The 14,970-nt window shown below is 40.3% G+C and overlaps 1 protein-coding gene across 1 annotated transcript in view; it reads left to right on the forward strand.

Annotated features, from left to right (window-relative positions):
• pola1 (polymerase (DNA directed), alpha 1) overlaps window positions 1-14,970 on the forward strand; it is a 47,751-nt gene that overhangs the window by 17,041 nt on the left and 15,740 nt on the right. The window contains 9 exon segments of the mRNA XM_026364107.1: window positions 1,367-1,399; window positions 1,690-1,782; window positions 1,909-2,114; window positions 2,276-2,408; window positions 2,681-2,812; window positions 2,965-3,139; window positions 3,583-3,764; window positions 7,078-7,209; window positions 13,962-14,078. Of these exon segments, the coding sequence (XP_026219892.1) occupies window positions 1,367-1,399; window positions 1,690-1,782; window positions 1,909-2,114; window positions 2,276-2,408; window positions 2,681-2,812; window positions 2,965-3,139; window positions 3,583-3,764; window positions 7,078-7,209; window positions 13,962-14,078 (1,203 nt within the window).

Here is a 14,970-nt window from a genome sequence, read left to right on the forward strand (position 1 = left end):
GCTGAGAATAATTTCTGATATGAAATAAATGCAGCTATGATTAACATTATTTTCGGGGCACACTGGTGGCCAAATTGTTGGATACTATTGTTATTGTGTTGAATTACGATGTAGCATGTCCTGATTCATTCGGCTTCAGTACTGGTCTTTGTCACTGAGTTGAGGGACATCATGTCATTCAACATAAATATTTATAAAAGTTGTCACTTTGTGGTTTAAAAATTGCATTTATAATATTGTAATATTGATATGAAAATTGTTCAGCCTTAATTTGTCGTTAAATGTTATTGCTGCATAGTTAGTTTTGCTCTGGACATGTACTTGTAATATTTTCCTAAGAATTGTTCCATCTTCCTCTCTCTCCGAACTCCCAATCTAAACTAGCAGGAGACAGACTAGTCATTTTGTCTGTGTAAAAGCTCGACAGCACAGTTCAGTGTGTTTCTGTTTAAGCTGAGATTTGTGTGTGTGTTTGTTGGTGAGACCTTGACCTTGACTGCAGTTCCTAATGGAGGAGGCTGTTCTGTGAATGATTCAAACTCCCTTTGCCGCACACTGGCATGTATCAGCCTATAAAGCATGCTTAAGTCCCACTCTGGTTTCAGGGAGTGGAGCGGCACCCCCATCCCACCACTGCCAGACCCTGCCCCTTCATCACCCTCTGAAATAGCCACGTCCTTGTCCCCACATGGAGCACAGAGTGAGTCGGGGTGTGTATATATGCAGCAGTAGTTGATTGAGGAGCAGATTGCTGGTGACAGGTCACACTGCGTTCTGTCCCTCTGACCCCCCAGATTAGCGACACGGAGCCCCCACCCCGTTCTCCCCTCCTCTCGACTCCCACCTGTTAGGATCCCTCTGCTGCTTAGATCTGTCCATGTTACAGTCACACAAACACACAGTGGACAGCCTGCGTTAACAGAATTCTCCTATTTGTCTGTCACTCACTCTGCAGGTGATGAAGGCCATTGTGTGTGTGTGTGTGTGTGTGTGTGTGTGTGTGTGTGTGTGTGTGTGTGTGTGTGTGTGTGTGTGTGTGTGTGTGTGTGTGTGTGTGTGTGTGTGTGTGTGTTGCCCAGCCAGGATATGTGTGGGTTGAAAAGACGCCTGTCACGGCACGCTCTCATAATTGCCCTCTTAGCCAATTATCCCCCATTTAAAAGCAAGTCACCTGCTCCGCTCCCATGTCCACACAAATGCACACACACACACACACTACCACAATAAATAACACAGAAACTTAATATTTAATCATTGTTTGTTCCTCAGTAATATATTTGTTTACTGTGGCAGTGTGTGTGCTGTAATGCTTTTTGTTTATTTGCTGTCTGTGTCCATTCATACAGTTGTCTGCTTTCTCCTTCAGATTCTGATGCACACCAAAGACATGGTTCAGAAGGTGGGTTATTAACAAGGTTTTAGCTGTTCTGCTTTTGTAGATTAGTAATTTGAACAAATATATGATGCAAACTCCACACACAGAAAAGCCCTGACAGGTTCCTTTCTGCTGTGAGGAGACACTACTAACCACTGCACTTATAGTTACACATCATTGATTATTGTAGCTGTTCTGTGGGATAGAGATCATTTCTGTTTTAGAAATCGTCATATTACAGAATTTAGTTCATTCTATGTTCAATGGTAGATTATCTTCCTTAACTTTTTTTCGTTTGTATCATTTTATTCCAGATGAATCTGGAAGTCATCTACGGAGATACTGACTCCATTATGATCAACACCAACAGCAAGTCTCTGGAGGAAGTGTTCAAGCTTGGTAATAAGGTCTGTTATGTCTCATTGTTTTTTTCTCATATAATAAACAAAATGTACATTCGTTCTTTAGTCTTCAGTTGAGTTTGCACTTTTGCATTCTCACTAAATGCACATCTGGGTGGTTATTATTTCCAGGTTAAGGCAGAAATTAATAAGCTCTACAAACTGCTAGAAATCGACATTGATGGCGTGTTCAAGTCACTTTTACTGTTGAAGAAGAAGAAATACGCTGCCCTGGTGGTGGAGAGCCATGGAGAAGGACAATACGCCGTCAAGCAGGAGCTCAAAGGCTTGGACATTGTCCGTAGAGATTGGTGTGACCTGGCCAAGGAATGTGGAAAGTATGTTAGCTATAAACCTAAAAGAGCTTTATCTTTGATCATTTTGCACCTAATCTGGAACACATTTTGTTGCAACAATGACACAGGCAGAAATTATGACTGAACCTTTCAGTGGTCTTTCCTTCAATTTTCTGTTTTTGTATAAATCTGTCCTCTCTCAGCTACGTGATCGGTCAGATCTTGTCAGAGCAGAGCCGTGATGTAATTGTGGAGAACATCCAGAAACACCTGATGGAGGTGGGAGAGAAGGTAGCAAGTGGAGACGTACCACTCAACCAGTATGAGATACATAAGGTGAATATGTGTTCATGTGTAATATATTATACTTCACTCTTAGATAAGGCAGATCTTATTTAAAGGCTTGTTACTTGTCTTTATAACATCTTTATAACGTCTTTATAGTTTATTGAGTGTAGGTTGATGGGCAATTTAATTGCTTTCAGATAAAATCCACAACACAAAGTGTTCAAAATGTAATGGGCTTGAATACTTTCTGAAGCCACTGTATCCTCATCTAGGCCCAATGTTTTATTGTCCCTCTTATGTCTTTGCACTTCCTCTCCCAGGCACTGACTAAGGATCCTCAGGACTATCCAGACAAGAAGAGCCTCCCTCACGTTCACGTGGCTTTATGGATCAACTCCCAGGGTGGTCGCCGCGTCAAAGCTGGAGACACAATCTCTTATATCATCTGTAAGGTGTGTCTGTATGGGGAAAAAAAGACAATCATACTTAAAATCCTGCAGTCCACAGAACATTATAGCTTGTTATATACCAGATAGACCAGTGTACAAATATTCAAAGATATATTTTTAATGTTCTGCCTCTTAACATTTTCTTTCTCCCCTAGGATGGTTCTACACTGGCAGCCGGTCAGAGAGCCTACACTTTAGAGCAGCTCCAGAAGCAGGAGAATCTAAGTCTGGACACTCAGTACTACCTGGCTCAGCAAATCCACCCTGTAGTGTCTCGCATATGTGACCCCATCGAGGGCATTGATGGCGTGCTCATAGCCACGTGGCTGGGTAATTTAATTACAGTTTTTTTGTAGACTGTGGAAGATCAGAAATTTCGGGTTGGCCTGTCTAAACACAAAAAACAAAAGAAATTGAAACATTTTTATTCACTTATTTCAAGTATTCAATTAAGTTTTGTAATTTAGTTTCACGTTATGCTACTAATCTCTCTTTATATGTCAGACTTGTTCTGTTATTTGATATTCTGACAGCTGAGACTGACAACTTAGAAAAGTTGTCACTCCTAACGTCACAGCAACATAATAAAAGTACAAAATAGTTGTTCCAGTTGTGTTTAAAGTAACATTTTTAGATGGGACTCGCATTGAATTTTTCTGGTCAGCCCTGTCTGTAAGTGCTAGATTAGCAGCTTAAATATCACTGTTTCTATCTTTACGATGTAGCCCTTCTACATCAGAGCTGTGAGTGTTGAGAAAATCTGTCCATCTTAGGCCTGGATCCCAGTCAGTTCAGGGCTCAGCAGCAGTACCAGAGAGAGGAGGAGGCTGACGGTATGTTGGGAGCTCCAGTCCAGCTGACTGATGAGGAGCGCTACAAAGACTGCGAGAGGTTCACTTTCACCTGCCCTCAGTGTGGCACTGACAACATCTACGACAGTGTCTTCGAAGGAGCTGTAAGTAATTTGTGCATACCATGGTAGCTGCCATGCTAGTTCCTCCAAACATGTGTCCTGTGTTTAATTACAGAACTGTGAGCATGACATAACCTTTCAAAATTGTTTTATATCCTCAAAAAGTTAAAATTTTATGTCCTGTGTCTGTTTAAAAACTTCAGCATACCCGTTTACAGGGAGCTGTTTGCTAGACTCACTCTTGAGTTGGCGCTGTTACTTCCTGGAGCCTTGATGAGGTGTAGTGTTGTACAGACAGACAATACTCTCGTTTGAAGCTCTGAAAGTGTCAGACTATTACATTAAGTACAAATGATAGTGTCTGCATCTGTGTCACCAGTGTTAAAGACTCAGCACTGTGAATTGAAATTTACATTACACAGAGCTTGGCAGCTACTTGTATGGGCGTACTGCAGCTGGAAAGAACAACTTTTGTCACTACAGATGCGTGTCCAAGAAAAAATGAAAAGTATGCACAATATGTGCAACGTTATACCATAGTTTATATCACCCTAAAGAAAATGTTGCAACAACAGCTCCAGATGATAATTTTTCTTAAGTCAACACTGTTAAAATCCTTGACAGATCTGAACGGATTAATGCACACACAAAGAACCTCACAGAGAGAGAGTGACTGCATTAGAAAAGGAAGGATAGCTTTTCTCACTAATGGTGTGTTTCTGTGGTTTAATGGATTAATCGGTGTATTAAAGTGGAAGAATGGTGCTTCTGAAGCATTTCAAACTTCCTGTGAAGGACTCAGGCTTTAGTCATCTTCTATATTGTGTCTCTGTCTGTATTTTTAGACAGCTGCCTGGCTCCAATACGGACTCTGTTTTCATTGGCATAGTTTGGACTCCACAACTTTAAAAGCCTTTCCTTAACCCCTGTTGCTCTTTGGACACACACACACACACAGATCTTCTGCTGTATGTCAGACCAAGGTTATGTGTGAGCGTGCGTGCACGTTATCAGCTTCTAATGAGGAGCAGGGCACGCAGCTTTTTCTTGTCTGGAAGACCTTAATAAAACTGACAACCCTCTGTCCTTATTAGTTTGGAGAACTTTCGTTAAATTACAAAAAAAGGAGTATACACACACACACTCCCCCAAAAGTGGATGAAATCATTATACGCTCACACAAGATCCAGTTTAAGTTAATCTAATTCTTGGGAATATATAAATAACTAATATATGGATAACTTTTTCTACTTTGATGATTTAACTGTAAAATATGGTCTTAAAATGTTATATCAGGTATCCGTCACAATATTTTCAAATTTTACACTAAACTACACAGGATGTATGTTTACTGGTGTTAATTTTCCACCATGCGTCATATGCCGGTATGCATGCACACACAGAGAAACTGATAAGACACTAAGTTAATTAGGGTGCTGAACATGGTCTAACAGCTCAGTGAGAAGGGAGGACAGATGGGCCTTGACTCCAGCACTGACACAGAGCCAAAGATGGTAGGAGGAGGCAGTGATGGATGATGGAGGACAGACAGAGGAGGAAAGTTGTTTGATGGGGTGTAGCAGGAGGGGGGGAAATGTGGAGGAGAAATAAAAAGTAGAGTAGAGCTGCGAATATTTCCTTGAGTTCACTTTTATTGAGAGTTGGGTGTCCCACTCTGGATTGTTAAATAAACATGCTGTGAAAGCTGCATATTATCAGGTCATGACATGGTGAACAGTTGACACTTGAAACATTTTGTGAAAAGTTTTGCATAAGTCTGTTTTAAGATGACATTGTGGTGCTTGGATTGCTTTGAGATTTTTTTTCTCTTATGTGTGAAAACAAGACAGCTTATTTTTAATCGTTTAGTTATAAAGTAGCCGACAAGTAAATGCTGTTAGATTTTAATAGATGCAACTTGTTAGGGAGGAAGAGTTTTAATCCAGAGCAACAAAAAAACATGAATACTAAGATGGAGAGGGTTAATGTGTGTAGCTCCATATGAGGGAAGTTAAATTGGTTGATTGACTTGAACTGGCCTAAAACCTGATGGTCTTGATGTAAGCAAAGCCAAAAAAATTAAAAATAAAATACTGCGTGTGCCTGGGTGGGAGGGTGTCACATGGGTGCGTGTGTGTCACTGACTTCACTGCAGAAACCTTTTTTTGCTGCTGTCAATGTGACAGTTAAATTGAGTTGACGTTTAAAGGAGCCAGTGTTTAAAAGTGTGTTATATTTAGTGTAATTGTACCGTGGCTCCTTTTTTTAATTGCATTAACTATGCTGTCAAGTGGACTGGGGTATTAAGGTCATGTTGATCTGTTTTCTTCAGGCTGGTATAATATTAAAATATCCTGGGCTCAGGAGTGTTTTAAACCTTTATGCCTTCGACACTTGACATGTTCTTGTAGAGGTTTGCAGGTAATGACAAAGTTGCTATGTTCTGTTGCTTTTTTCTCATTACAGGGTTAAAATACCACTGTGATGAATCTCAGTTCACAGTATTTATGTACAGGACACTACATCTAGAAAGTGTGATGGGAGTGAAAGTTTATTTATTACGAGGCTGGAATAGATGCTTCCCCCTCAACTTTTTCATTGTGTCAGTGTTTCTTATTTTATTTTTTTTTATTTTATTTTATAATTTAGCGTAAATAACACTCTGATCATGACTATTATAACAGCAGGAGGACCAGCTGATCCCGGTGTTGTGTGGCCTTTAACAGATCTTATTAGCAGATGTTTGTGACTGCTGTAGAAAAGTGTCTCCACATTATTACTTCAGCTGTGCATCCTTCACGCTGCATGTTAGACTATAAAACTGGTCTAATGTCTGACAAAATGTTGGTGGAGGTCGATGTGTAAATTGTCATGTGGCAGACAGAAACTTAAAACACTACATAAAGAGTTGTGGAACTTCCTGGTTGCTGAAACACATAAGGTCAGTGTTCTTTTAGTACAGTGTGGTTACAGGGTTTACAGATTAGTGTTAAAACAATAATTCAGTTTCAGATCCTGTCTCAATTTTGGATAAATTTGATACTCATGGTGATGTCTTTTGTTCACAACTGCAACGTCGAAACCTTTTATTATGAATTCGCATCTGACTGGCTACTTCTCCATAGCAACAGCGGCTGAAGCTCTTCATGGAGCTGGTGAAGTTGATACTGTACATTAGTACTGCTTGTTTGTAAATATTGACACTGATGTTTGTTTTTGTTTTTTGTTTTTTTGCTTCATTGCTACATTTGAAATAATAATCTGTATGCATATGGATTAATGTGTTGCTTTTCTCAGATGTGACACATGCTGTATTCTCTCTTTTTAATTAATTTATTTGTTTATTTTCTTTCAGGGAGCAAAGTTGGAGCCCAGCTTAATGCGATGCTGTCACATCCCTTGTGGAAACAGCCCCATCGACTACGCTGTTAACATCAGCAACAAGCTGTTACTTGACATCCGTCGTCATGTCAAAAAATACTACTCTGTAAGCATTTCTCTGTTTGTATTCCAGTTTGCAAGTGTGAATGAGGTTTTTACAGCTTTGGTAAATACTACTAGTGCAGTAGATAAGGCACTGCTGTACACATACGTCACATCACATATTCATCCTTGTTCTTCCCCACCACCTGCAGGGCCACAAATGGACTTTTAGTTTTCATTTACTGTCTAATGCTGCAACTTGTTAGACTAGCACAGCACAGCTGGCCAGCTCTGTCTTGTTTACATCTCTTTCTCCAAGGTACAAATTATTTAACTACACTACATATTTTAGAACATGTGCTTCACTTCATTGAAAGTACACACAGAATGTAAAATGAGTATATGATTGGTCCATTAATACTACAGTTCAACTTTATGCACTTCTAAGTATAACCGCTTGTTACCGTTATTATTATTACTGCTATCTAACACATTTCTAAAAAACTAAATGAATGCTTAAACTGACAAAATACAAACTCAAGGCATCAGGAAAACAATTGTATGTAATGAAATAATCAAAAACGTGAAAACTGACCTTCCACAAAGTGTCTCTTTGGGTGATGCAACAAATGCAGTAATGGTACGAGAATCCTGCCAACAAAGAGATGCTGGACTAAAGATGATAGAAACCTCAGCGGGGCACTGTGCTGACATTTTCAACCAAAGAGCACATTATCCTTGCATAATGAAAAGAGCAGCAGAAAGATTTGGTAAGAGCATGATCCATGAAAATACTTAAATGGCCATTCTTATTTTGAATACCACATTTAACATGCACTCTTATCTGTTTTTTTAAGAGGGTAAGGGGAAATTTAAAGGACATGTCTGGGGAAACTGGGTCATTGGAGAATCCTAAAATACAAGAAATTTAATGTATTTACAACTGTAAAGATCAGCAGATTTGTCTCAATTCAGGTATTTGGCTTGAAAGAATATTTAAAAAAGAGTATAAGCTTTACAGATTCAGTTATTTTTGTAGACGGACATCTACAGGCGAACCTTAGAACACGTCTAGTTAAACAGTTTCCACTCACTTTCTGACTTTCACTGATTTTCATGTTACCCAATTCTACATATTAGGGCATTAATGCAATATTATTGCTTATTGTTTTTCACTTGAAACAAACTGTGACAGCAGCCGTGTTCATGTCATCGTCTTACAAAGCTTTTACCCATGTAGCACTAAGAACTGAGGGGTTTGGTTTGTTTTGGTACAAACACTGATTTGGTCAGGATTTAGGGTCTTTTTCTTTTTCTTTTATTTTATGCCGTGGTCATACATTATCCGTTGCCTCTTGTTGTCAGATGGTGTGTAAACAGCTTTAAACTTGGTCATCTGTACAACACAATACCACAGAGTGCAACTATCACAGTTGCCACAATGCTTAATTACACTACTGGGCAGGTGCATGTCGGGCTTCAGTGTAGGCTCCACGTAGGCGTGTTTGATGCAGATGCATAAATCAAGCTTTAATCTATATCATATAACCCTCATAAAAATGCCAATTGTTACCCTGATTATTTGCCATTGTAAACTCTACATACAGCTTTCAGCTGTTCTGATGAAACAATCACTGTGACGATAGCACCTTTAACTTGGAAAACTGACTTTAACCTTTGTTGTTAAGGAGGAGTTTGGTCATTAATTTAAAAGAAAAAATATTTACTCCTCGACATACCTGATGATAACAATGTTATTATAAATTCACACTGGCTACACTGAGATATTGTGTAGACTGACAGTGGGAATAGAGGCTGTGGTGCAATAGTATAGACGACAAGATGTCACTGTCCTGAGAGCAGCTTGAGAGTGAATTAAACTGGATTCCTGTGTTGCTCTCTCTCTCTCTCTTCCTCTCCCCTTCTCTCCCCTCTTCCCCCTGGTAGCTTCTAACACCTTGGTCTTGAGTGAGTGGAATGTACTGTCTGTAAAAGTGTGTGTGCGTATGTGGGGGTTACTCTCCCACAGTGCTGAACAGAAATCAATTAGTGCAGTGAATGTGTGGGGAGCGAGTCCCCCTCAACCCCTTTGTCATGATGTGTGAAACAGCTGCTACCACTGAATACTTACACCACACACAGCACCACACACACACACACACACACACACACACACACAGCACCACACACACACACACACACTCACACACTATTGGAGGCTGATCAGCAGTGGACACAGCACACACAGCGGGGCAATGAAGAGGGGTAATATTGTGTAATTAAGGATTCCTTTCAGGCCGGGGGAGAGTTCAAATAGAGCTGTTTGTCTGGTCAGATAGAGTGAAAGCTCCGCACCTCTGTGTGTGTGTGTGGTGTGTGCACACGGTATATGTACATGTGTGTTGGCGTCCTAAGCGAGCACCACAGAGACATTAATCATTAGTGAAATTACCTCCTGCCCCCACCACCACCACCCTCATCCAAACCATTATCAATAAACCAGCACCCTGAGAATGGGCAAACACTTGTTCACACCTCACACACACACACACACAGACACTATGTTGTCATCCTCTCCTCCTCTTGTCCTGCTGTCTTTGGCAAAATTAGAGATTCGGTTGTTTCCTGAACCACCCAATTCTTCTTCTTTTTTTTTTTAACCACTCCCACCTAACCACCGTTGCCATGGCATTTAACAAATTATTGCAATTACCCTCGTCATGCGGGTCGCCCCTGGAAACGGGCTGAGGGGCAAGAGAAGAAAGGGGAAGGGAGGGAGAGACAGGGTGAATGAAGACCAGAGAAGGTGATAATCCTGTTTTGAACAAAAGGTCAAATTGTTGAATAGAGAAGCTTTGATTAAGCGGAGGAGGTACAAAGTGGAACGGTTTGAGCTCTATTCACGGTGTGTGTGAGTGTGAGTGTGTGAATGTTTGCGAAGTAGACTGATTTTAGGTCTTTTCACTGGAAGTGTAGAGCTGGAAGTGTTCGCTGCTGAAGCACTGAAACAGAGGGGTGTGTGCGTGTGCGCGCGTGCGTGTGAGTGTGAGTGTGAGTGTGTGTGTGTGTGTGTGTGTGTGTGTGTGTGTGTGTGTGTGTGTGTGTGTGTGAGAGTGTGAGTGTGTGTGTGTGTGTGGCAGGTGGATTCCTCTAGTACAATCATGTCAGCCTCTCCCCTGTGTAGTCATCAAGTGATTAGTTCAATGATCAATTAATAGTTATTTACCACTACAACTGCCATTTCATAGATTAATAGGGTCATAAAGAAAATATCCAACAGATTTGTTAAAAGTAAATGATTTGTTAGTTATTTGTAACCCTTGTTAACAATACCTGACCACTAACTGCAAAAGGTAAAATCACATAGCTGTTTTTTGTTTGGGTTCCATATTTTATATCAATACAAAAAAATGCAAAGTGACCATGTGTTTTTTGTGTGTGTGTGTTTTTAGTCTCTTATCTCTAAATGGCCATCAGCAAATGAGATTTTAGTTGCAGCAGGTTCAGTAAGGTTTTCTAGATGTTCCTCTGTCCAGCAATGTCTTCCAGCTCCTATGGTGAGATTCTGTGGCGTTGCCATGCCTGATGAGGTAAATCATTTCTCTAATCTGTTCTACGCTGGGAGCTCCTACTAGCTGCTTTTGTCGATGTTGGCGGCAAAATTCAAGACCAAGAGGGTTGCAGTTGAAAGCAGTGATTATTTTCAGTTCAGTTTCAGTTTATCAAAAAAAAAACAAAAAAAAACAGAAAGACTCATTTGAACTTAGCAGAGCCAAATGTGATGCAAAGATCTTACTAGTTAGACTGCAGTCAAAACACCACAGCAAACTTTTTACTCAGCAAATTACTGAAATGGTTAATAAAGTTCAAATTTTCGTTGTGTGTTCAGGACTAAGCAGCTGTACTGGGACCAAACAGTTATTTAGGAGGAGATTGCCCATTTGCCACTATCTCTATGAAGGCTGTGCAGCTTCAGTGTAGTACAGTAATACAGAGGATGTTAAAGTATCTGTGACCAGACTGTAAGAATGTAACAGAGCACGTTGGTTTGAGAAGAGATGAGAGTTAAAAAAAAAAAAAATAGGACAAACAAAGAAGAAGCAGAGAGAGGGTATATTTCTCGGTGGTCCCTGTAGTGGCCTGGTCTTGCCTCTGTTTGGTTAAATTATGTGGAACTCATTTGACGTCTGCATTCAGTGTGTCGGGTATCCACTGCTATAATTATGCAATTATGAGCCTTTATTCTCTCACGTCCGACTGTACACCCCCACCCCCCACCCTTCGCTCTGGCAAAATGCCTCAATTAGATGTTTTTGTTTTTTTTTTTTTTTCTTCCTGCCTCACTCCTCATGTGCTCCTTGTTTTTAGTCTTTTCTCTGTGTCTCTTACAGGTCTGCTGCACTTAATCCTAACTTTTGTAGATTTGTGTTGCTTCTCTGGATGAGCTTTTCAGTCATATTAGCAGAGCAGAAGGGTTTTGTGGGTAGTAATCGCATGAATGTTCGCACTTGAGTCTTTGATGTGTTTCCTGTTAATTAATTTTAATGCGTGTGCATTGAAAGCGATTAATATGTTTGTGCTTACAATGAATGTTATGGGAACGGCAGTGTGTGCCTAGGCTTGTGTCATAAGAAAAAAAAAAAAACAAAGAATAGATGGAGCTCAAACAGGCTCTCACTCTCATGCACCTTATCTGCCACCTTCACAAACCATTGTCCTGCACATGCCTTTATCAGAGATGGCAAAGCGTTTTCATTTCCCATGATGCTCAGCTCTTTGTACAAGCTGGGTGGAGGTGTTTAGATAATTAGTCTTGGAGCTGGGATCTGTGGGTAAAGCTGTGAACTCTGGGACTTTCTAATTGATTTGGGACATATGTGTGTGTTTGTGTGTTTGGTTTTAATTTAGAAGAGATTGGCTAGATCTGTGTGTGTGTGTGTGTGTGTGTGTGTGTGTGTGTGTGTGTGTGGCTATGCGCGTACACTGCATGAAGCAGTTCTTTTCCTGTCTAATCCTAAATCTCCTGTTTAGTTGATAAAAAAAAAACAAAAAAAAAATTAGTGTAAGATATGCAGTATGTTTTTAAGTTGACTGTGTGGCAGAAACACACACTGCGTGACTGTCATAACTGGATCATTTTTATGGGTTTAAAAGCATTTGGATTCCTGGATAAGTTTGATGTTACAGAATCAAAAACGGAATTACATCTGGGCAATTCAGAAGAACAATTAGTCCAGCCGTGGTATCTGTTCGTATGGATATTGTCCCATCACACTGCGGCTGTGATGTAGTGTAGTTGACACTTACTTTACCACTTGTGCCACAATTGTGTCACACATCAGTGAGCCAGTGCACAAGTATTTTCTCTGTTGTAATTGCAGTTTAAATACAAAAATTATACTAATGTATTCTCCCCCTTAAAGTAAAAGTAGTAAAATATAGAAAAGCTCTGGAACAAATCTGCTGTATTGTGTAATAAGGTGATAAAAGGACAAACCTAAATGTAAAGCCAAAATTATAGTGTAACAGCAGTCTGACTGAGGTTAAAACAAGTTTACAATAGTTTTGCAGATGAATGGAGAGAAGATTGTAGTGTCCAGGTGTGTCAGGGGGGTACAGACTCATCCACTGTAATATCATGTACTTGATTTAGACCCATTTGAGTTGAGCGTGTGTTGATCACTGTGAAATTTTAATTACACTCTTTATTCAAAGTTTTAAAAATGAAAAGGTCTACTAAGTTGATTTGTATTAGAGGTTGTTTGTTTCTGACCCCCTCTATACACAGCTACAGTTTGTCCTGTTTGGTTTTCACCATCAAAGGTTCCTGCACAGTGGGAAAGGACTGATGCAAAGAAGAAAAATAACCCTTACTGTTTAGTTTTTATGTTCAAAGCTGATTAAGAGCATAGACAAAGACAAACCTAGAAAGCAATCAGAGAAACGGTGCATGCTTGTAAGTGTGCGGTGGGTGTGAGAGAAAGACAGCTGCAGTGGTTTATTTGTTAGTGACTGGAAGGAAGGAAGGAAGGAAGGAAGGAAGGATAGATAGGTAGATGGAGGAAAGAAGTACTGGCGTTGATGGTGGTGGGTCTTATGCTCTGTCATTAGTTGGGCATTAACCCCCTCCCCTTTAAACCCTTCTTAGTAATGACAGGGCATAAGAAGCAGAGAGAGTTGGGGGGTGCTAGAAGAATACAGGGAGATTAAGAGGGTTAGACCACAGCACCTGCCCAGGGTCACTACCTCACCCTAGGGGGTCCTAACTACTGCCGTTTTGGCTGTCCACTGCTCTGCCTGTCTGACAAATACTGAGAGCAGGACCCCGACCCACAGCAGCTGAAGATACATTCAAATGTAAAGAGAGAGAGGAGGCTGGGATGTAAGGTCAGATGGAAACCACCCTTTTGCTCTTAAAATTTTAAAAGTCAGGGAGTTGACTAAATGCTCTGAAAATCACAGAATGAAACGTAACAAACAAGTTAATAATTTTCTGCTTTGTTAATGTGCATTTTCTCTATAAATGTACTGTTTGTCTATCACTTTGAATAATCAGCCGTGGATAAAATGTCTGAATGTCTGGAAAAAAACCAAAAAGAATCTGTTACATTTTCCAGAGCATCTTTATTTCAAATATACCAAATATATTTACAGATCATGTTTTGTGTTGCTTGATTCAACAAGGAACATGCAGCAACAAATCTTACATTTTAGAAGTTGTAAGAATTAGTTTAACTTAAAACACTTAAAACAAAACTTAACAAGTCTGTCAGTCATCTACTACAGTTTTCCAATCATCAGATGTGTCTCTCGTAGGGCTGGTTGGTGTGTGAGGACCAGGCCTGTCAGAACAGGACCAGACGGTTGCCCATCGCCTTTTCCAGACATGGACCCATCTGCCCTGCCTGCCACAGAGCTACTCTCAGACCTGAGGTAAAACAACATCAGCATTCACACCTGGACGTGCAGATCTATGCATTCCTGTCAGAAGTACACACCAAAGTGAGAATAATATAAACAAAACCAAACTCTGGGTTCTGGTTGTGATGAATTCAGATGTTGGCACAAACTCTTGGATTCTGTATGTTTTGTCCAGGTGGTGGTGCTATGGAGCTGAAGTCCCTTTCATATGTGCTGTACATCTCAACTTATGAGTATCACATTTCAGCATGTACACAGTGATTAAAAAATGATCTTTGTCTTGCAGCACCTGGTTGTGTATGTGATACACATACCTACACATGTTTGAAGACAGTGGGGTAGTTTATGTATTAAAAGCATCTGTCTGTCCAGCTCTTGGAGCCACCTTATGAACACTTTGTTAGCTTGACCACTGGATTTAAAAGAAACACTCTCCCTTTCAATTTGAGTGTGACGGTTCAATCAGTTTCTTGTCCCCTCTTTCTCTGCCCCATTCTTACCATTCCTGTAGCAACCCTCGCCTTAACTCTCTTGTCAATTTTATATCTTGCGTGCTCTGCTCTTGTTTGTCCCCCCCTCGGCTGCTTTGCTGTGTCTGGCTCTGTGGCGACAGGTTGTAAACCAGAAGGCCAATTTCTGCTGTCACTGTAGCCACTTAGGCGGCCATTGCTGTGCCTGAGGGCCGTGGCACTTTAAACTGCAGGCTGAATAAAACATTTAACTCTCTGTGCTCACTCACCACACTTTTTTTTCTACCCTAAAACCTGCAGCCTTCATTTTACCTGGTTTCTACCACCGTTTGACTCCCCACTTTATCACTACATTGTCTTTTTATTCTTCTGTGGAGGACAAATGATGATGACAATAGATTAAACTAGATTTAACATTTACAAGCTGCATAAAG

This window comes from Anabas testudineus, chromosome 2 (genome assembly GCF_900324465.2).
Source record: "Anabas testudineus chromosome 2, fAnaTes1.2, whole genome shotgun sequence".
NCBI classification, from domain to species: Eukaryota; Metazoa; Chordata; class Actinopteri; order Anabantiformes; family Anabantidae; genus Anabas; species Anabas testudineus.